We start from the raw sequence: 23,584 nt of genomic DNA, 5'->3' as shown, positions 1-23,584 counted from the left end.
GGTGTGTAGCGTCGCGAATTTCACCATTGTCCTGCACTCGCACTAATCACCTGCACTCGCAGTTGAATTGGACACTACTCGCACTACACACCTGCACTCGCACTAATCACCTGCACTCGCACTAATCAAAGTGTGAACCAGCCTTAATGGCTGGTTCACACTTTGATTAGTGCGAGTGCAGGTGATGAGTAGTACTACGTGTGGACAGCGACTGTTTAGTGCGAGTGTTTAGTAGGCTGTGTAGTAAAGTGAATAGAAGCGTGTTCTATTTTTTTGCGAGTGGACTGCGAGTAGCCACGTCCCGCGCGCCCTCCCTTCCCCCTCACTCGCAGTGTGCCTGCCTAAACACGTCTGGACAGGAGTGTTTAGTGTTTAGTGTTTAGCGTAGTGTGTAGCGTCGCGAATTTCACCATTGTCCTGCACTCGCACTAATCACCTGCACTCGCAGTTGAATTGGACACTACTCGCACTACACACCTGCACTCGCACTACACACCTGCACTCACACTAATCAAAGTGTGAACCAGCCATTATATATAGTTATTAGTTATCTGTGTTTTTAATCGTATTATTATTTGTTTACAGTTTATTACCGATACCGCGAGGCTACGTCGCTAAATCGTGTCGTTTTCTAGGCGGAAAAAATATTAAATATTATTTATCAGTGTTATTTTGCACTTTTATCTTTAAAAATGCTCAGTATTAACATCGATGGTGTGATTCAGCATAGGTGAAACGCACGTGGGAAGTGTAAAAACATAAACGTGGTGGTACGTCGACGAGTGGAAATTTGTTATCAAACAGCTCGCAAGAGCACGGGTAGGCCTCGAGGCAGCTGGCTATGGCGGAGGCGGCGCCCGGCAATATTGTCAAGGAGGGCTGGCTGCTCAAACGCGGCGAGCACATACGGAACTGGCGCGATCGTTACTTCATCCTTTTCGACAATGGCGACCTGGTGGGCTTCAAGTCGCAGCCCGAACGAAACAACTACCGTGACCCCCTCAACAAGTTTACCGTCCGCGACTGCCAGATCATGGCCGTGGACAAACCTCGCCCCAACGTGTTCACCATCCGCGGTCTGCAGTGGACCACGGACATCGAACGGAACTTCGCCGTCGACTCCGAGCAGGAACGGTACGTACACTTCACCATGCTGATAAACCCCCAGTTAGATTTATTGTTTCTATCGTTTAGTTATTTTGTTGCAAATAGGCTGTTCATTTAATTGCATCAAAACAAATTATAAATTTAACTTTCAATATAATATCTGTGAATTAAATTAATGTTGCAGGTAATTAATTATAAACATTTGTTTTAATGTATTTCATGCCATAATAATGTTGTATGTCACAATAGTAAGTGGAAAAGCAGTAAAAACAGTGTAGAGTCCAAAGTCCACAGTTTGTTTGTTTACAGTGAGCCTGCACACTCATGTGGCTGATTCAGCTGAACACTTTTTATGCACACTTGTATGTATTGTTTACTCTATTATGGCATTCTACGAAGGATTTCATAATTTTACTTTGCTATTATTTCATCATAACAAGGGTAAATATTTACATACTAGCGACCCGCCCCGGCTTCGCATGGGTGCAATGCTGATACTAAATACACTACAGAAAAACTTTTAACGTTGTATATAAAAACATAGCGGCCCGGCCGGCCGGGACCGCTGCAAACGGTACGTCCCGCAATTTTTAAATCTGTAATATCTTCGAAAATATTCACTTAAATCATACGGTGTAAAGGGCCATATAGATCTATATTAAATGAACAATGTATTCAAGGTATTTAATTGGTTATGGATTAATGCTGTATTGGTTTAAATCGCTTCGAAAATTAGTCATTATTTGACGTAAAAAGTAAATGACAAAAAAAAGTTATTGTGGGTAATCCATAAGAGATAGACATATGCCATCGCGGACTTTTCTGTAGACCTTTTCAATGTGTACAATACTCAGTACATTATTTTGATAAAACTCGTAGGGTTCAGCCTGCGTTTGCAATGTAAGCGGAAAAAATGTAATTATTTACGACATCACATTAGAAACCTCAAAAATAACAGTACTTCTCCACTATTTAATGGATTTTATTATACATATAAACCTTCCTCTTGAATCACTCTATCTATTAAAAAAAACCGCATCAAAATCCGTTGTGTAGTTTCAAAGATTTAAGCGTACAAAGGGACATAGGGACATAGGGAAATAGGGACAGAGAATGCGACTTTGTTTTATACTATGTAGTGATACATACAGAATCTTTTTAAAGATATGATTGTTCTGTAATGAGTTCATTATCTCAAATCCGCTTTCACCTTTATTGAGTAAGTTATAGAAATATTTATTTTATATTTTACTAGCGGTCCGCCCCGGCTTCGCCCGTGGTACATGTTTACGTTTTCTCTACATAAGAACCATCCTCGTACTTCAAGGAATATAATAAAAAAAGAATTATCGAAATCGGTTCAGCCGTTCTCGAGTTATGCGCTTACCAACTCATTTTGCGATTCATTTTTATATATAAGAAGAAGATATAAGAAGATAATGGGAATTTTTAAAAACTCAGGCCCTGGAACCACAGACACAATAATTTCTATTGTGTCTAGGACCGATCGGGCTGCTTGGGGCTCAAGGGGTTAAATCATTTGCTATTTCTGTTATGTAAACATTTGTAAATTATAATAATTCTATACTACACAGGTAAAGTATAGCCTTGATGTGGCCTCTGATGGATTGATTAATTAAAATTTCTGTGATTATTCACCTCTTATTACATTTGCATTAAACCAGGAAATTAAAATTTGTTACAGTTTTGTCAATAAGAAATTAAACAAAAAAATTAAGTACCTAACAGAAGTTATAGGAATGTTTATGAGCGTATGATTATGTGATTCCTCGTGATCTGTTTACCGTAAAATTAAATTAGTAATTTATAATTAAAGTACATAATATTAAGTGAACACCTAGGTCCTATCAATATCCTATCAGTAAATTGTGATTTATTATTTTCTTTATTTTCAACATAGTGATGTTGAAAATATCAATCTAGACTTGATACATGTCTGTGATCTAGACAAACAAAAAACAATTATTATTTTAATAATCCATACTTCTATATGTTTATTTAAAACTCAAACATTTATTTATTCAAATAGACTTGTAGGGGCTTGTTATATGCGGGTGTAATAAAAGATGAATAACTACGCAAAGGTTATATGTATTTCGTTAACTACATATATTTATTCCTATGTAATTAATATTCGACCTATGCGACCCACCCGCGTCCCGACAAGCCCGTGACTGTCTGTGCATAGCGCACGAACTGTTTATACTTATACGATTTACCGTGTGAACTTTCTTAGCGCTACACTTGAAATTCGATAACTCATAAATTGGCTTGTCGTCGCTACATCATTCCCCCCTTAAAAAATAAAAAGGGTATACAAGTAAAAAAACTTACAATTAAACTAAACAATAAACAGATGGGTGTATATAAAAAGTGTCGCTATATAAGGCTACAAAAGTATAAAAAAATTTCACAATATAAATCAATCAATACGTATCGTATACAAGTGGTTAACAGTTAACACCTAATTTTGTTAAAGTATTTATGTTATTACAAAAACTCGGTTGGGTCTTCTAAGTGGCGTGCGATATTTTGTTACACGTCAATTAACACTTAGTAACATCAACATTTCAAATCTCAATACGTTCTTTACACTTGTATCGTTTAATATTACAAAGGCTATTACTATACACTCATAAGCCATAAATCAAAAGTACTTAAATTTCTAAGTAGTAAACATTTCAATAAAAACTTAACACAAACATAAAAATTTGGAAAATCCAAAAGTGCACGCCTCATAATTTTTTTTTAATAAATATTTATTAATTATTATTTTTGTTTATTTAATAACAATTAAACCACATCGAATCAGACCCTGAAAAATGAAAGGGTTCTATTCCTGAGCATACTCAAGCGTAAGAGAAAAAAAAAGACTCGATTAGTAAAGTATTTCGGTCGCTATCGTGTTAACAAGAAAAAGGATCCGCACATACAGACACACGGACGTCCAAGACAGAACTTTTTTAAACTGTTTTTTAACTAGTTTAAATAACAAAAATGACATCAAAAATATCATGAACGTTAAAAATAGTGTTTTTTCTTAATATGTGTGTGTATGTATTATCTTACAAGTGCAATGTATGATACATAAAGACATTTTATGGTTAGGGAGCCAGAAGCAGATTTTATGACCAAGTTCCTCTCAAGCGGTAATTAGTAAAATGCATCAAAGTATAGTATTATAAAGCCTCGTGAACGTCAGCTGGAGCTCGGTTGGGGGGATGAGCGGCTGTAGCCTCCCACGCACGTAGGAAAAAAAAATACATTCATTCATTTCCTCTCAGCTAAAAATTTGTCAAATTGTAGCTAACCCAATATCTCAACGAAAAAAAATAATCAGCTGGTTACAGCATGGTGTATTATACGTCAGCTGGTGGCTCGAACATGAAAAAAAAAATATTATTTTCCGTGATTTCCTCTCAAACAAAAATTTACCTGATGATAGCTTATATGTAACTGTGGATAAATATATAAGTCAGCTGGCTGTATCTTGGTGGAAAAACCGTCAGCTGATACTTTGAAACTTATTACATAGGAGTTAGACAGAAGCATCTATTGCCAATTTATATGCATCAGCTGACTAGATTTTCCTCAACTTATTGCTAGCTGATTCTTTTATTTATCGCATCAATATATTTTTAACACTCTCACTCACAAATTTTCATCTGAGAGGAAATGACGATATCTTTATGGAGTTTCTTGCCGGTTCTTCTCCATAGATACTGCTTTCCGAATCGGTGGTAAATTTAAAGAATGTAATGACGATTCAAAAGTGCTTCTGGAAGAAGTCTAATTGAATAAATAAATGTTTGAGTTTGAGTTTGAGTTTAATTATTCGACATTACGCTTCAATATAAGAGTTGAGTTGAAATAAACATTCAGTATCAATATTTTTGAAACGAATAAGTATGTAATCAAATAATTTTATATATTTAAATAATTAAATAATCAATTAGCAATAAATGAACTAGTTACTCGATAAATAATATTTATTATATAAACTTGATAAAAAATTATAATGAGATTTATTCGTTTTCGCTCTGGCTTACAGAGAGGATGTGATGTTACAGTGAGGATACCAGTATTCTTAAAGAGATCTCTTAGTGAGTCCCTAGCACGTAAATTATAATATATAGAGCGTATGGCTCTTTTCTGTAATATAAATATAGTTTCTATATCTGCAGCCCTGCCCCATAGCAGAATTCCATAGGACATAATGCTATGAAAGTAGCTAAAATAAACCAATCTAGCCGTGTCTTCATCGGTGAGATGCCTTATTCTTCGAACTGCATATGCAGCTGAACTAAGCTTAGCAGCGGTGGTGGCAACATGGGCCCCCCATTGTAGCTTCTCATCTAGTGTCAAACCAATCACAAGAAAAACAGTGGAATCCACAGGGTATAATACCTCCCCGTTTAAAATAATATCCCTTTTCACCTTTTTTACATTTGGAAGGATAAATTCTACACAATTTGTTTTTTTTTTGCATTTAATAATAAATTATTAGCAGTGAACCAATTGGATATGCGTAAAAGAGCAGAGTTTATTATATTGTTTTTTTTATCGAGTAACTAGTTCATTTATTGCTAATTGATTATTTAATTATTTAAATATATAAAATTATTTGATTACATACTTATTCGTTTCAAAAATATTGATACTGAATGTTTATTTCAACTCAACTCTTATATTGAAGCGTAATGTCGAATAATTAAAGATATCGTCATTTCCTCTCAGATGAAAATTTGTGAGTGAGAGTGTTAAAAATATATTGATGCGATAAATAAAAGAATCAGCTAGCAATAAGTTGAGGAAAATCTAGTCAGCTGATGCATATAAATTGGCAATAGATGCTTCTGTCTAACTCCTATGTAATAAGTTTCAAAGTATCAGCTGACGGTTTTTCCACCAAGATACAGCCAGCTGACTTATATATTTATCCACAGTTACATATAAGCTATCATCAGGTAAATTTTTGTTTGAGAGGAAATCACGGAAAATAATATTTTTTTTTTCATGTTCGAGCCACCAGCTGACGTATAATACACCATGCTGTAACCAGCTGATTATTTTTTTTCGTTGAGATATTGGGTTAGCTACAATTTGACAAATTTTTAGCTGAGAGGAAATGAATGAATGTATTTTTTTTTCCTACGTGCGTGGGAGGCTACAACCGCTCACCCCCCCAACCGAGCGCCAGCTGACGTTCACGAGGCTTTATAATACTATACTCTGATGCTTCTGACGAATTATCTCTTGAGAGGAAATAATGAACCCAATTTGCACCTGGCTCCCTAACTATTAAGTTTGAAAAATCAAATATTTTGCGCGAAGTGACAGTAGTACCCACCTCAACGCTTCGCTTATGAGGCGTGCAATATGAAATACCATACTTAAGACGTTAAACAATGAATAATGAACTCGTTTCAAATTTCATAAGTGCTATTATTTATTAAATACGATGTGTTGATTACTAAGTAGGTATTTATTATACATTTCTATGAAGTCTTATGAATACTTATAATCATCGTAATTCTAATAAATTTAAAATAGTTGAAACAATTACAAATACAATACTATTACCTAAATCGTACTGGTAATCGTATAGCTCTTCCACTACGCGTGGTATGTGTATTAGGCAATTCGCTACTTGGAATTTGTAATGGAACCTCAGTATCTGCCCCAGATGTCGTATCACTATCATCATTCAAATAATATGCAGGTTTTAGACGGTCTACAGATATTCTTACTTTCCTGCCAGTCATTTGAATGTAAAATATCTTTTCCTCTCGACTCAACACACGATAAGGACCGTCGTATGTTGGTTGTAAAGGCTTACGTACTGCGTCGTTTCTTACAAAAACATAATCGCACTTTTCTAAATCGGGGTGAATAATATGTTCCGTCTTTCATTCTGCCTAATAGCTACTGACTGATATTTCCTAATAGTATCTCGTAATTTACTCACATACTCAAGACTGCTATCTATTTCTAAACTCGATTTTTTATCGTAATAATCACCTGGTAATCGTAAAGTTGTTCCGTACGTAATTTCTGCTGCGCTTATGCCGGTATCACTTCTTACTGCTGTTCTAAGTCCTAGCAACACAGTTGGTAATCACGTAACCCAAGATGATGATATATTGCATAAACGAGCCGTTAATGCCGCTTTAAGCGACCTATGCCAACGCTCTACCGCCCCGTTACTCTGTGGGTGGTAAGGTGTCGTACGCAACTTATTAATGGTACCTAATAACTTCATTAGTGTAGCAAATAATTGACTTTCGAATTGGCGTCCTTGATCGCTTGTTAGCTTTTTCGGACAACCAAAGCGAGAGATCCATCCTTCATATATTACACGCGAAATCGTCTCAGCAGTTATATCTTTCGTAGGAAAACATTCCGGCCATCGCGTCCCCCTATCAACTATGGTTAGGCAATACCTAAAACCTTCGGGTGAAGTGGGTTAAGGTCCAATTAAATCAACATGAATATGTTTAAACCTATCGCACTGCGGAAACGATCCTAAACCTGACATTGTATGTCGATTAACCTTCGATCTTTGACATTCAATGCATGTTTTAGCCCTTTGGCCAACGTGACGATTCATATTTGGCCAATAAAAACGATTTTGAATCAATTTGCGTGTAGTCCTTATTCGGGGATGACATTAATTATGTACACTATCAAAAGCAATACGTCGAAATTTATCAGTCAAGTAGGGTCTAATTTTATCATTATCTAAATTATTACAATAAATAAATGTACCACTTTCAGGTAACATAATTTTCTTTAACCTATTATTAGCGTCTTTCAAATTAGATAATTGTAACATATAAGAATCTTGTTGTTGATCTTTAGAAAGTTCCGCGTAATCTATTACAGTGGGACAACTTATTGTTGCGACTCGTGATAACGAATCCGCAACGACATTATCTTGCCCACTTACGTGTCTCAAATCCGTTGTGAACTCACTAAATGAATATCAAGTGTCGTGTACGTCTGGGTAACTCTTTCTCGCTATTTACTTTAGAAAATGCATAAATTAACGGTTTGTGATCCGTGTACACCGTTAACTGTCGTCCTTCGACCATATTTCGAAAATGACGAATAGCTAAGTAAATTGCTATTAACTCCCTATCGTACGTACTATACTTGCGTTCAGTATTTGATAGATTCTTAGAAAAATAACCTAAAGGCAACCATTCATTATTTACACGTTGTTGTAAAACTGCACCTACATGAGTATCCGATGCGTCCGTCATAAGTGCGAGCGATGCATCGGCCATAGGGTGCGACAACGTAATCGCATTACACAAGCTCGACTTACATTGTTCAAATGCTTGTTCGGCGATTGACGTCCACACAAATCACAATGGGTGTTTTGTCTTTCTTTTTAGAGCCATGAATAAAACTATTGAGAATCGATTGTGATGAAACTGCGTTAGGTAAATGCGCTCTATAAAAGTTTACCATACCTAAAAATCGTCGTAATTGTTCAATGTTTTCGGGCCTAGGAAATTCATTAATAGCTTTTACTTTATCATCAAGCGGGCGAATACCATCTGACGTAACATGATAACCGACAAAGTCGATTTCCTTCTTCCCAAATGTACATTTCGCTAAATTAATTGTAATATTGTACTTATTAAATTGTTTAAATAATGATTCTAAATGTCTACGATGTTCGTTTTCATTTGATGAAGCTATTATGACATCATCAATATAACAAAAAATATTATCTTTACTGTCCGCGTCTAGGTCCTGAAAAACAGTATGATGCATGAATCGCTGAAACATTAGCGCCGGTGTCCACTAAAAACTTAATATTACTTTTTCTATCTCTTATACACAGGCGTTTATTTACGGTGGAACAGACATCCGCCTCTGTCTGCACCGTATTTAGTTTTTTGTTGGCTCTCCTGCTGCTTCTGACACGCACAAGGTTGAATGCACTTGCTGGCGTTATGCTTATATCGGTAATGAAAAAAACATAACCAATTGGGATTTTTTTGTTTTGAACGTCCTGCACGATCGCGACTTCGCGATGCGGAGCGATGCGTGCGTTTCCCATACCTTCGAACACTAAACGATCTGCCTCTCGAGCCTGCAGATTCCAGCTGGTTCATCCGCTGCGTTAACTGTGTAATCTGTTCAACTAGCGTAGGTTGTATTGTGGATATTTTATCCCTGGCACTCGATACCTCCTGTATCTCCGCAAAACGTGTCGTTTCTATAATTTTATCTGCCATGTTAGCTAATTTCTCTGTATCCTTTAATTCGCTAACAGTGAGGACTGCTTGCACGGCTGCGGGTAAATGTCCCATCCACAGCATCGTCAATGTTTCCTCCGAGAATTTATTTCGAGCCAGATCTCGCATACGCCGTAAAAGTTGAGAAGGCTTCTGTTCGTCCAACTCAAGTTCTTTCAATAATTTCTGGACCTGACGCACTTCCGATTCTTCATAGACTACGAGCAACCGGTTTTTCAATGCTTCGTACTTCTTTGTATCGGGTGGTGCCAATACAATGTCAATAACCTGCTCATCGTGTTCGCGACTTAATTTCGCTACCACCAGGTTATATTTCGATTCGTCCGCCAGCTTCTGATTCGCCACCACTGCTTCAAACTGCGCGAACCAAAGTCGTGGTGATTCTTTCCAGAAGTCTGGAATTTTACTCGACACAGTGATCTGCGCGAGAGCATTTTCACTCTCGTCCGCTCTAATTGGAACTGCCGGATTCATTTTGAATTAAATTTTAAACAAACGATATCTATGCAATTCACTATATAATAATGTTCACTTTTCGTCGGGGGTCACCAATGTAGGGGCTTGTTATATGCGGGTGTAATAAAAGATGAATAACTACGCAAAGGTTATATTTCGTTAACTACATAATATATTTATCCGTATGTAATTAATATTCAACCTAATGCGACCCACCCGCGTCCCGACAAGCCCGTGACTGTCTGTGCATAACTGCATAGCGCACGAACTGTTTATATACGAGTTACCGTGTGAACTTTCTTAGCGATACACTTGAAATTCGATAACTCATAAATTGGCTTGTCGTCGCTACATCATTCCCCCCTTAAAAAAGCACTAGAAGCACTTTTGAATTGTCATAACATAGTTTTACCATTTACCACTAATTCGGAAGGCAAGAAACTTGGTAGTTGCTCTTTTAAAATCATGTCAATATTATGTTTCATAAAAAAACTGAAAATTTTGTTTAATCATCTTATCTCAGGTACTAACTACTGAACCAATTTTATTACAAATTATTTTACCATCGGATCTGAGTGCTATATGTACCACAAGCAAAGCTGGGCCGCCGCCCAGTACAAGCCAATATGATAATATTCTAGCGGGCCGCTAGAAGATAATATTTGTAGAAACATTTTTATATTTCTGTCTACATAAGCTCACATTGAGAGTTATGTTAAATATTTTCATTAATTAATCAAATTTTCAATTGTTTCAATGGATTAACTCGGTCCAATGCGTCTATAAATAATTATAAAAAGAAACAAGTCAGCAAACAAAATATAAAAAATATGATTCATATAAAAATTCCTTGATGCATTTTGGCCTTTACTTCCAGAAATAAGTTAGATAAAAAGTGTCATGAGAGTTCTTACAACTTCAAGATAAGACAGCAATAACGAGTGAATTCAGTCATTCTTAATTAAAAGTCTTTGTTATTTCTTTGTCATTGATGGTGAATCATCTTGATTATAATTGGTAGGTATTTATGAAATAATAATAAAAAGTTTTGATGTGGCCATTATTCGAGTTGGGCTCAGTTGTGTCATAAAATAATAATATACAATATTGTAGCTTTATAGTGTATACTAGCTGTGCCACACGGTTTTAGCCGCAGATGGTGAACAAATGGGCAAAAGTCATATAAGCCAAAATGACATGTGAGGGATGGAAATTCTTCCTATATTTTGGTACGAAGGCTACATCACTGCCAAGTATCATCAAAATCTGTTCAGTGACTTTTGTGTGACAGATAACAAAAAATTAAACCAATAAATTCATATACTATTACAAACATTTGTTAGTGATAGTGGTGTTCAGCTTCTGAAACATATTTCAATCGATGTTGACAGTTTTGTAATTTAAATGAATAATATTGAATTTTTTGTGAATGTATTTCCATTAAATATCATCAATTGTTGTGATAATTTGATAAGTACAATATAAAAGTAAAAACTGTGAGATCACTTGTAAAAGATAACATTTTGAATATTGATTAAGTAATAAAGAAAAAAGGAATATTTATTCAGCACCACACAAAACAAACAGAAAAAATACAAATAAATACAATTAAATAATTGAACCAAGTGTACATAAAAATCGGTTAAGTGGTAGTTAGACACGCGACACGAGTTCCGTACAAATAAACTATTTTTTTTCTTTAAATGCCTCTTTTATTATATTTTAACTGCATTAATAATATGTACATTTTAAAATACATCTTGTATTACTCTTGTTGTATCGTATTTTTATACGAAATAACATAAACTTGAATACTTATCTATATATGTATATAAAAATGAAACCCGTTTCGCGTTGTCACGGCATCACGTGTGAACGGGTGGACCGATTTCGATAATTCTTTTTTTTATTATATTCCTTGAAGTACGAGGATGGTTCTTATGTAGAGAAAACATAAATATGTACCACGTGCGAAGCCGGGCCGGACCGCTAGTTTAAAATAAGTTTTCAATCCTGGTAAAATGTTCTTAGCACGTTTCGTTTTCCAAATAGAATGAACTCGTGGGCTATATAGTAGTGATATCGTGGTGTGGTTGCAGCGAGGAGTGGGTGGCGGCGATCCGCTACGTGTCGTCGCAGCTGAGCGGCGGCAGCGCGGGCGCGGGCCCGGCCGGCCCGCCCGACGGCGACGACCGCGACATCGCGCAGCTCGGCACCAGCTTCCGCGACCCGCGCCGCATCGTGAGTGCACACACCACACACCCGCCATATTACACCACAAGCTACGCGTTGTCGCGTTGCAACACTGATATCCATTGACACCAACTACTTACACGGACCAGCACAATTCATCTAAACTTAACCCACAAGCCACAACTATAACAACACATTTCCTCACGTTGCAGATACACATTTGAAGTCACTCCCTGTAATACAAATTACGCCAAGAATGCCTTTTTAAAAAGAGCAGCTAAATTTTATACATAATGATAAATTATTAGACATCTATATTTTCCAATGTTCTTGAAATAGTTATAGTAATCAATTAAGAAATATCATTTTATGTAGCTAATGTGTAACCTATGTATAATTTAAATTATTTAGTTTTCTAAGCCTGTAATGAAATGTGGGTTTTATTTATTATTTTAAGATTAAGATTAGTTAGTTCATTTGCGCGAGGCTTGTTTTTTTTATATGCTTTTTTCTTTTTTTAATAATAGAACATGTTGTGTGGTCGTAGTGAATTTGAAATCATGTATGACTGTTATGTTCTTACACAAGTAAAATAAAACACAATATGTCTTTCAACAGCTTGCATATTATTAAATTTATATCTTATGATATTTATAGCAACATTAGTGATGCTATGGAATAAGCAATAATAATAAGTTTACAGTAATACTCGTCAATGAATAGATTTTTTTTTAATTATAAATAATTATGAAGAATTAAACATTTCTATTAATTATCATTAAAATATTAACACGAATGTTCTAGACACTGGAGAAGTTTGAATTCGTGAAGGTGCTGGGCAAGGGCACGTTCGGCAAGGTGGTGCTGAGCCGCGAGAAGGGCACGGGCAAACTGTACGCCATTAAGATCCTCAAGAAGCACCTCATCATCCAGAAGGACGAGGTGGCGAACACCATCACCGAGAACCACGTGCTCAAGAAGACCAAGCACCCCTTCCTCACGGTTCATGCTTACATTCAATTTTATTTTTGAATACTAATTACTATACTTTTATATTATTTCATGAATTAGGGCTCGTTTGAATTTGATTCATAATTGCACTAATCGTAGAACAGAGGTATTTAACGGAAACGTTGTCACTGGTGCTGTGCGATCGCTCTATTTCCCACACGTAACGCCTCGCGCGCGCAGGCGCTGCGCTACTCGTTCCAGACGGCCGACCGCGTGTGCTTCGTGATGGAGTACGCCAACGGCGGCGAGCTGTTCTTCCACCTGTCGCACGAGCGCTCCTTCAGCGAGGAGCGCACGCGCTTCTACGGCGCCGAGATCGTGTCGGCGCTGGGCTACCTGCACGCCGAGGGCATCATCTACCGCGACCTCAAGCTGGAGAACCTGCTGCTCGACAAGGACGGCCACATCAAGATCGCCGACTTCGGCCTCTGCAAGGTGCCGCCCCGCTCGAACCCTCCTATACATATAGCGCCATCTATCGGGATTTGTACCGTTCCGATTGTTCGAATGCGCATCGTAATGGATCTTTCCTTATCGATGATGTTTCTATAATATGTACTACTGTATCGTTCTATAGTCCCTGAACTATATCCAGATATTAAAATCATATTATAAAAATCGTAATCGTTTCGTGTTATGAAAGTTGCGAAGTGAAAGATTGAATGCCTGTTGTGCTTATTTTATTTATTTAAACTCTTTATTGTGCTGCCAAAATACAAAAATACAAACAAAACTTATTCTTAAAGAAAAACAGCACAGAAGGCGGCCTTATCACTTAATATGAGTGATCACTTATTTTGTACATTATTTGACATTAATATCATAACAAATCGTATTATATAAAAATGAAACAAACACGAGTTAAAACTGTAATGATGTGCGTGCGCAGGTGAACATAACGTACGGGCGCACCACGAAGACGTTCTGCGGCACGCCGGAGTACCTCGCGCCCGAGGTGCTGGAGGACACCGACTACGGGCCCGCCGTCGACTGGTGAGCCGCACACACGCGCACACACACACATACACGCACACACAGTGTTATCACATAATAAAAGGCCGACATTTGTCTGTGCGACGTAACTAAACCGTACGACTCGGCACTCGATATTCACTGTAGCCAGTGGCGTGCCTAGGGTGTAAGGACAGGACAAGCCCAAATTTTTCGAAGTGTTTGTTGGGTACCCTTTTCTTGAATTAGGTAGGAAGGTATACTGTGTAATTATGTTCGTTATAAAACTTATAAAAAAACGTGAACATCAAATCAAATCTTCTATATTTTCACGCGCGCCCGCAAACAGTCGAGTCAAACGTTTATCATTGAAATTGATAAATTATATTAAACTGTATGACATTTTACTTTAAATTATTAATAAAATTCAAAAATTGTACAGATCATTTATATTCTAATTCAAAACGCCGATCTTTCATCTTTCTGAAGGAAAGATTTTATAACATCGGAATAGAAAGTAGTTTTAGAATTCAATTACATAACAGCTCCTTTTCTATGACAATCATTGATAATTAATAAAGGCGTTCTTGGCCTTGTGTATTTCTTAAATACGTACCTATGAATTCGATTTAACGATGAGAAAGCACGCTCCGTGGAAGAACTACCTACTAGCAGGAATCGTAACTACCAAATAAATGTGCAAGTTTCAACAGCTGGGGAAAGGCTTCTTCTAAGCAATTCTCATTCACGAAAATTGAAATCGATTAATTCGTAAACATTACAATTAAATTTTCGTTTATGTGACTTACTAGTTTGGGTAATGCACAAATCGGGAGTTGGTTTTGATGAAGAAATTAATTGTTGTTTTTCAGTAAAGTTTAATGATTTTACCTTTCCCCCGCTGAGCACAAAGCAAACCATCACAATTTACAACACAATCTGCTGTCGCGACGCTCATTTTATCACAATATTCGAAAAACTTAACCTAAATTACACCGGTATAATCACCCGCTCAAACAAACTATACCTAATAACAATAATATTCACGACGTTCGTTCGCGCAATCGTAACTATCTTCACACTGTAAAGCCGGGCTTTTTTCGCCATACAAATTGCTATAGAATTCTATAGCTAGGTATGTAGCTACTTCGACGAACTTTCATACGTTAGAAGAGATGAGCGCAAAGCCCGGTAAAAGCCCACGCGTGCAAGCGAGACAACTACATGTCGCTCAAGAACGACACCGTTTATAATCACTGTTTATAATCCATCCAATTTAGATTGTAATGTCAAAATAAAAGGTACGACCTTATTCCGATAGGAAGAAGGATGAAATTAAAAAGTTTACTCGAATTCGACATTGTTTTATGCTAGGCGTCATTTAAGCGTATTATATTATATTGTAGGTGAGTTTTCATTGAATTTCGGAGCAAATTATGAATTGCTCATTGCGCGCGAATATTCAAACGTGAATTTTCGTATTTTTCTTTTTGTCTCGTAGCGAATTTTTAAGGCAAGCCGGGCTTTTCAGCTTGTATGAACGTACCGCCACTGACTGCAGCGACTGCGTATTTACAGATATTGGCTGTATATTGATAAATCGATTCGAATGTGTATTGTAAAGTGCATTGGGGATAAGAAAATTTAATTGAAACTTTGACATTGTCGGTATTTTGAAATGATACAATGTGGCAAAGGTTAATTCTCTTTTATTTTAAATTTTTGGTAAAATAAGGTGGTTTACCTACTTAATATAAAATCGACAATTCGTGAGCCGAAATTGACAGTTGATTTTAAAAATTTAATATCTTGATCTTTTTTAGGGTTCCGTAGCCAAAATGGCAAAAACGGAACCCTTATAGTTTCGTCATGTCCGTCTGTCCGTCTGTCCGTCTGTCCGTCTGTCACAGCCGATTTACTCGGAAACTATAAGTACTACAGTGATGAAATTTGATGGGAATATGTGTTGTATGAACCGCTACAAAAATATGACACTAAATAGTAAAAAAAAGAATTGGGGGTGGGGCCCCCCATACATGTAACTGAGGGATGAAATTTTTTTTTTCGATGTACATACCCGTGTGGGGTATCAATGGAAAGGTCTTTTAAAATGATATAAAGTTTTCTAAAAAACATTTTTCTTAAAGTGAACGGTTTTTGAGATATCAGCTCTCAAAGTCGTAAAAAGTATGTCCCCCCCCCTCTATTTTTATAACTACGGGGTATAAAATTCTAAAAAAAATAGAGGTGATGCATGCTAATTAACTCTTTCAACGATTTTTGGTTTGATCAAAGTATCTCTTATAGTTTTTGAGATAGGTTGATTTAACTGTAATTTATTATATTTGCTGCTACGGAACCCTTTGTGCGCGAGCCCGACTCGCACTTGGCCGGTTTTATTTCCCCTAACCAATTATGTATTTATAATTTGAGGGTAGTATAAAAAAATCATGCTTAATTTAATTTGCATTTCGGTAAAAAAAGGGAAATTCATGGGAACGAACTTTCATAACAGGCCTTTTATTTTGTGATGAGTATCGACAAACGCACAACTGACACCACTCAAACAATACACAACACCACCGCGACACTTGGTCCATTGAAAAGTTACATTTGGGGTCGCATTTTTTAGAGGACGCAATTTTATTTTTTTGATGTGTAGGGGGGGTCAGTGTGAAGCTATCACCAAGTTTGTGGGGTCGCCACCCTTGTCCCACGGCCGCCATCTTGAAAATAGCGGTTGAAATGGTTTTTACGATATATCTCTTAAACTATTTATCTGATAATAAAACAATGTTAACATTATTCGTTGCAAATTAAATTCTCTACAACTTAGGTTCAGTAACTTTTTGTCGTAGAACTATAAACAAAAAAGTTATAAGCGAAAATGTTCAGAAATTAGAGATGTTTATATTTTTCAATAAAACTTTTTTTTATAAGCTTACGAAGAAATTATATCAGACCATTTTTGTAGATTGTTTTTCGTAGAACAACTTTTATTTACAACATTTTTTCATTAAGTAAATAGCTAAGGTTTTACAGCCATCCGAAGTGAGTACTATTTTAAGTACTCTTTACTATACAGAATACGATATATTATGTGTGTACTAATAATAATTTGTCACCAGTAATTATTTTATTTTTGTTATAATAATATTTTTAATAATTAATTTTACAATATTATTAATAATTAATTATTGAATCTGTTCCCCACAACCCAGGAGGTAGAGTCTGGAAGTGCGTTTTTTTTTTACGTCGAAAAGCAGGGCTGAAATGTTCTGCAGTGTGCTTCCATTGTTGTGGAGTCTGGGAAAAGAGCCAATAGCCAATTTATTATGTACTAGCTGTTGCCCGCGACTTCGTCCGCGATTCGGTCGTTTTTCGTCATTCGTCGTTTAAAAAAAATACGTGACACTTTATTTTTGAATGTTCTTAATTGTCTCTAATAAAATTTAACTACATTAAAATTGAATACTCTGATAAGAAAATCTTAAAATCATCGAAAATCATAGACATCGAATATCTGAGGAAAACATGAATGAATGTGATTTAAATTCTACATTTCTTAGTAATTAAAATAATAATCTAAATTAAATGTAGATTAACAGTTTGAGCGCACCATTATAGAATATGTACCTAAGTAATAAATTACATTAGTTTACATAGTAACTTTACTAAAAACACGATGACTTTCTTTCGCGCTCGGTACCACAAACTAAACATGTTTGTGGTACGTGGCCCGCGTCACTTTACCCCCCACGAGTTCCCCTCCGTTGCTATGCGAAAATACATTCGTCGCCCTACTGTAGGAAAAATTGTAATACTGCGGCCTGGGCGTTATAACACGCTCAGGGAATTCCTGAGTGCTGATAGACTTCCGTCTATCGGCATTTATACCAATTTTATATTAATATCACCATCTTGAGGAAAAGCTTCTAATGTCGATTTAAAACGCATATATACGGATTAACCTGATGAATTAACATGTTCTAAAATTGTGAAATGAGTTCAGTTTTAAATTCGAGAAATATTGATTTCTTGTATTCGATTTTTCGTCGTAGTCGAATACAAAATATATTTAAAGAAACTTAGGTTGGCCTTCAGGCAAAAGGGATCCTATCAAATGATAAACTTGACCTTGTATCTTAAAAGTAAGAATGAAAGGAGCATCTGATAATTGTTGAGCACCAAAGGATCATTTAAAACGCAATACTATAAGAGCTAATATTGTCTAAGAACTGTTTAGATTGCACATGTTCCTCTAAAACTTAAAAGTAGTGATTTCAAAGGTTCCGGCGTATCTTCAAACGAAAGCCGACTCCTTACTCCACTTTAAAGCATTACAAAAAGAACATACTACGTTAATATCGCCTATACAGAAGATGATCTGTAATCAATTGTGAGGTTATAAGCAAACCCACTTTTATATTATTTTGTCGGACCACACCACCGAATTTGTAGATTGATCTTCTATGTTTACCTCTAAGTCATTAAGACTATGTCGAAATCTGTCTGCAATAAGACGGGCCTCTCGCTATTCGTCCGTTTAAAGAGATCAATAGTTTCAATTCTTAATCTTTCATTAAACAAACTTATTAATCGTTCTTGTCTCAAATAATGGTAATATTCGCGTCCCTACTCTAGTCATTGCTTATGCTCATGTTCATCTTCGAGAGATCGAATAATATTATGGTGCACCCTATTATTTGTCAAACGGTCTTCATATTGAGTAAAAGTTTCAGAATTCTCGAGATAAAATATGACGATCGTGATCAGCTGTGAGACGTAATTCCCTCTCAGTGAGGGTTTCGGTCTCACGGGATAGTACAATATGCCATTTGCGATCAGCTGTGAGACGTTATATATACCCTCAGTGAAGGTTTCGGTCTCACAGGATAGTACATGCCGTTCGCGGTCAGCTGTGAGCCGCAATTCTCGTTGTGAAGCGGTTTCAGGTTCGGCATAACACATGTTGTTTTCGGTCAATAGTAAGCCTCTTATCTCTATCGATCCTTGAGAACTCTTATTTCTCATTTTCTTAACTTTGCTCGAATTTCGATATATAAAGATTTTTTAGGTGGCACTGATTCGGGTGAATAAAAATTAAAACGGACTAAGAGTGTTATAATCTCAATCATCATCATCAATACATATAATAAAATTGTGGAAAAGTGATGTCTGTACAATTAAAATATGTAGAAAAAAATTAGCAGGTGTTATTATTATCGAGAAATCGAGAGAAACCATTTTTTTCTCTTAAAAGCTCCCCCCCTCCCACTTCCCGAACTCCGATTGACCGTAATTTATTTTTCCTTACATTTTTATCATATCCTTTTCTAATGGGTTTCATCCTACTGCGATTTTTTTTTGTTTCAAAAATTATCTACCCTGGTGTATAGGTAAATTTTCCACATAAAATGTCCTTTAAATTATGTCGTATTATATTTTTAACCCCCGACGCAAAAAGACTGGTGTTATGTGTTTGACCGCTATGTATTTCTGTGTGTGTGTGTGTGTCTGTCTATGGCACCGTAGCTGGCTAACAGGTAAACCGAATTAGATGCGGTTTTTTTGTTAGGCAGAATATTTTCCGACGCTGGTTCTTAGATAAAGTGTATCAAAATTGGTTCATCCACTTATTATACCTACATAGGGGTAAAAGTGGGAATGAAAAAAATGAAAGTTATAATTTATTTTTAAAGATCGTCGGGAAGTTTATGAAATTATTTATTCCTTTTTCTATACACTTTTCTTCGTCTAAACGGTTTAGTTACGTGCTCTCTCTCTCTTCAGCCTTTAGTTACGTGCGTGAGACAGGAAAGATCTAATTTGGATTTGTTTCTGGATTTGATAAAAACTGAGTATCGATTAAGCTGATCAGTGGCTACTGGCTACACCATAGATTATTAAAAACATCCGTTTAAGAAAGGAAGGAAATAGAATTTGCTCCTCTCCCCCCCCCTGGTTCCTAAAAAATAATATGACATAATTTAAAAGAAATTTTACGTAGAATTAGTTAGGCATTTCTTTTTTGATTTTCGATATTATATACTAATCATAATTTTTAATTACAATATGTAGTAACTATTTGGTATAGGTTAGGCATTTCATTTCTTGATTTTCTTTAATAATTTGGTACGTAAGTTTTTTAGCTCAGTTTAGTAAGAAATTTTAATAACAATTCTTTTAATTATTTATGGTAGTACAACAGTACAGTATGGTTGTACGTATTTACTCAATAATTGTATGTTAAGTAGTAATTCAGCATGGGCGTAGCCACGGTGGGGCTGGGTGGGGCGCTTACCCTGGCTTTGATCTGGTAGGTACTAATTGTGAAGGGGAGTGGGCGTGGGCGTGGGATTGGGACTGAACGTGGCATATGGCGTGGGAGTGCGAGTGGGCGCGGGAGTGGGAGCATGAAAATAAAAATGATTTTTTATTGTTGCCCCACCCTGAGCCCATGGTCATAGGTCCCATAGTCACTATTCCACGCGAACGAAGTCGCGGGGACAGCTAGTAGACAAATATAATCAGAAAGCTTTGAACTCCTAAGCTCAACCATAAAAGATAGACATTTATGATGTCGGGAGATATTTTTTATTTAATATGGAGAACATTTCTTTCATACTTGATTTCTGTGTAGCTTTAACCATTAAGATACACGCATTAAGAACGCACACGCGACGAAAGCTTAAAAATGGAGTTGCTGCTCTGCTCACGAATATGAAAAATAATTGTACCAAGTTTCGTTTAAATCCGTCGAGTAGTTTTTGTTTCTATAACGGTTATACAGACAGACAGACGGACAAACATTTTTGACGTCGATGTCGATCTCTAATCACCTCGTGATAGTTATTTAGGAAATATATTTCATGTGCAGAATTGACCTCTACAGATTTAATATAAGTAGGTATACATATATTTAGATTCCAATTTCCATGTAACGTTAAATTCGACTATATAATAACTAACAGACAACGCAGGTTACTCTCGTTTCCGTAAGTTGAGGCGGCTACATATTCGGTCCTAATAACATGACTTTTTGTGAACGAAACGACAGCGCGGTTTAATTCGATGGCAACACCATCAGAAAAAAGGAAATATTTTTAACTTTGAAAAAATATTATGATTTAAACTATTAATACTATTTTAACATTAACACAAAATATAAGACTGTGAGTGTGTAAAAATAAATCCAGCTAGTTTCACATCACACTTATGTTTATAATTAGGTATACGACATGAAAATATATTAATTACCAAGCAATAATCATACAGATAAATACTGAACAAAAGTATTAACAGTCAAAGTGTATTTTTACTAACAACATGTAAATGATGAAGGAATAATAATTATCAACGAACTAACCTTTTTGTATTAGAGTCCCGCCTCGTGATCGAATTATTAAAACACGAAGATTTTTAAAAATGTAACCAATGAACACAATCAATATTAGATTAACTGTAATGGTGTCTAGTTTGACTTAAAATAATATACATCTACCCTCACTTTTAAAAATGTAGTATATTCACACGAATTATATAAGCGCACCTTATAGGGAAGGGAAGATTTATTATGGGTTAAAGAGTTAAATAAATAAATAACATAATTATATTTAAATTATTAATTTTTAACATTGTGTTCAGTAGTGTTAACATGTAAATTGATTTGATTTTTACGAAATCTCATAGATGGCGCTGAATCAAATTTGTCTTTATAGTACTAAGATTCATTAAACAGTTTCTCTGCCCAAATTACGTAAATGACGTAGTTTTTATAGTGTAAAGCTAGATAATAGCATGGCTTACTCAAAAACAACATTTAAACATGAGTCTTTAGATTGTACGCTGTCGTAGTACACGGAATACGTAAGAAAAGTAAAGGTTCACAGCTCCTCCCCCGGAGGTGATAGCATGATAATATGTTTAAAAAAACCTCACACGACCTGTTAGTAATATTCATGCAAAATTTGAAGTCAATCTATGCAGTACTTTTCGAGATTAGCTCGGACAAACATACAGACAAACAGACAAAAATTCTAAAAACTATATTTTTGGCTTCTATATCGATTATAGATCATGGATTATGTATTCTTTTAAAAAAATATTCAATGTACAGTTTTGACTTTCCTACGATTTTATTATATGTATAGATAGTTACTACTGAAAAATAGTACTCACTTCTGAGCGCTGTAAAACCTTAGCTATTGACGTAATGAAAAAATGTTGTATATAAAAGTTGTTCCTCGAAAAACAATCTACAAAAATAGTCTTATATCATTTATTCGTAAAATGATAAAAAAAAAGTTTTATTGAAAAATATAAATAGCTCTAATTTCTGAACATTTTCGCTTATAACTTTTTTATTTATAGTTCTACGACAAAAAGTTACTGAATCAAAGTTGTAGAGAATTTAATTTGCAACAAATAATGTTAAAATTGTTTTATTATCAGATAAATAGTTTAAGAGATATATCGTTAAAACCATTTCAACCGCTATTTTCAAGATGGCGGCCATGGGACAAGGGTGGCGACCCCACAAACTTGGTTTTAGCTTCACACTGACCCCCCCTACACATCAAAAAAATAAAATTGCGTCCTCTAAAAAACTCAAGGTCAGGCCTAAAAAATGTAACATTTCAATGGATCAACTACTGACTGGCAATAGGATAGTTCTGACATTATTGACACCACTCAAACACGTGGCTCGAGTACAATTTGAATTAATCAAAATTATTATTAAGCTCCAATATTTATAAAGCATTTTAATGCTATAAAATCGAAATAAAAAGTAATTCATAACAACTAGACATACAGGCCTCCCAAAATGTTTCGTAAATCTAAGTCGAATTCACGTGAAATAGGTCGAATATCGGTTCGTTCGCGTATAGGATTGTATATGCCGCACGTGCCGCAGTAACACGCATGTCCGCAGGTGGGGCACGGGCGTGGTGCTGTACGAGATGGCGTGCGGGCGCCTGCCGTTCTACAACCGCGACCACGACGTGCTGTTCGCGCTGATCCTGGAGGAGGAGGTGCGGTTCCCGCGCGCCGTGTCGGCCGCGTGCCGCGCGCTGCTCGCCGCGCTGCTCACCAAGGAGCCCGCGCGGCGGCTCGGCGCCGGGCCCCGGGACGCCGCCGACATCATGGCGCACCCCTTCTTCAGCGCCATCAACTGGGCCGACCTGCTGGCCAAGAAGATCCCGCCGCCCTTCAAGCCGCAGGTCGAGTCCGACACGGACACGCGCTACTTCGACTCGGAGTTCACGGGCGAGTCGGTGGAGCTGACGCCGCCCGAGCACGACGCGGTGGCCGCGCGCCAGGTGGACCAGTTCCCGCAGTTCTCCTACCAGGACATCTGCTCGTCCGCGCACTCGGCGCTGTCGCACCTGTCGCACCACTCGGCGCTGGCCGACCGCCGCCACTAGCCATCGCCCGCCACTGCCGGCCACCGCCCGCCACTGCCGGCCACCGCCCGCCACCGCCGCCACGCGCGCCCGCTCGCTGGACCCCTTTCGTTTATGCTTTACGTTTTAAGTTTTCGATGTCCCTTTCTTTTTCGACGATTCGTC

At 36.7% G+C, this 23,584-nt stretch overlaps 2 protein-coding genes across 2 annotated transcripts; one reads left to right on the top strand and one right to left on the bottom strand.

Moving 5' to 3' along the window:
- Positions 1–547: 547 nt before the first annotated feature.
- LOC149486860 (RAC serine/threonine-protein kinase-like) lies at positions 548–23,584 on the top strand. Its single transcript, XM_089697162.1, has 6 exons — positions 548–1,134; positions 11,957–12,098; positions 12,855–13,052; positions 13,242–13,496; positions 13,951–14,054; positions 22,948–23,584. Exons 1-6 carry the CDS (start codon positions 842–844, stop codon positions 23,438–23,440), a joined length of 1,485 nt encoding a protein of 494 aa, XP_089553288.1. The 5' UTR covers positions 548–841; the 3' UTR covers positions 23,441–23,584.
- LOC149486861 (uncharacterized) lies at positions 8,988–9,958 on the bottom strand. Its single transcript, XM_089697113.1, has one exon. It carries the CDS (start codon positions 9,873–9,875, stop codon positions 8,988–8,990), a length of 888 nt encoding a protein of 295 aa, XP_089553239.1. The 5' UTR covers positions 9,876–9,958.

Source organism: Colias philodice, chromosome 7 (assembly GCF_061535455.1).
Source record: "Colias philodice isolate Cphi_HAF_F1 chromosome 7, ilColPhil1 Martin Lab GWU primary, whole genome shotgun sequence".
Classification (NCBI taxonomy): domain Eukaryota; kingdom Metazoa; phylum Arthropoda; class Insecta; order Lepidoptera; family Pieridae; genus Colias; species Colias philodice.
This window is presented reverse-complemented; position numbering and strand designations above follow the sequence as displayed.

Bases quoted from the DNA above. Each gene is read 5' to 3' on its own strand.
- LOC149486860 (XM_089697162.1), top strand. From the start codon at position 842: ATGGCGGAGGCGGCGCCCGGCAATATTGTCAAGGAGGGCTGGCTGCTC. The intron at 1,135-11,956 runs GTACGTACACTT...GTGTGGTTGCAG, and splicing joins GTCGACTCCGAGCAGGAACG to CGAGGAGTGGGTGGCGGCGA. The intron at 13,053-13,241 runs GTTCATGCTTAC...TCGCGCGCGCAG, and splicing joins CCAAGCACCCCTTCCTCACG to GCGCTGCGCTACTCGTTCCA.
- LOC149486861 (XM_089697113.1), bottom strand. From the start codon at position 9,875: ATGAATCCGGCAGTTCCAATTAGAGCGGACGAGAGTGAAAATGCTCTC.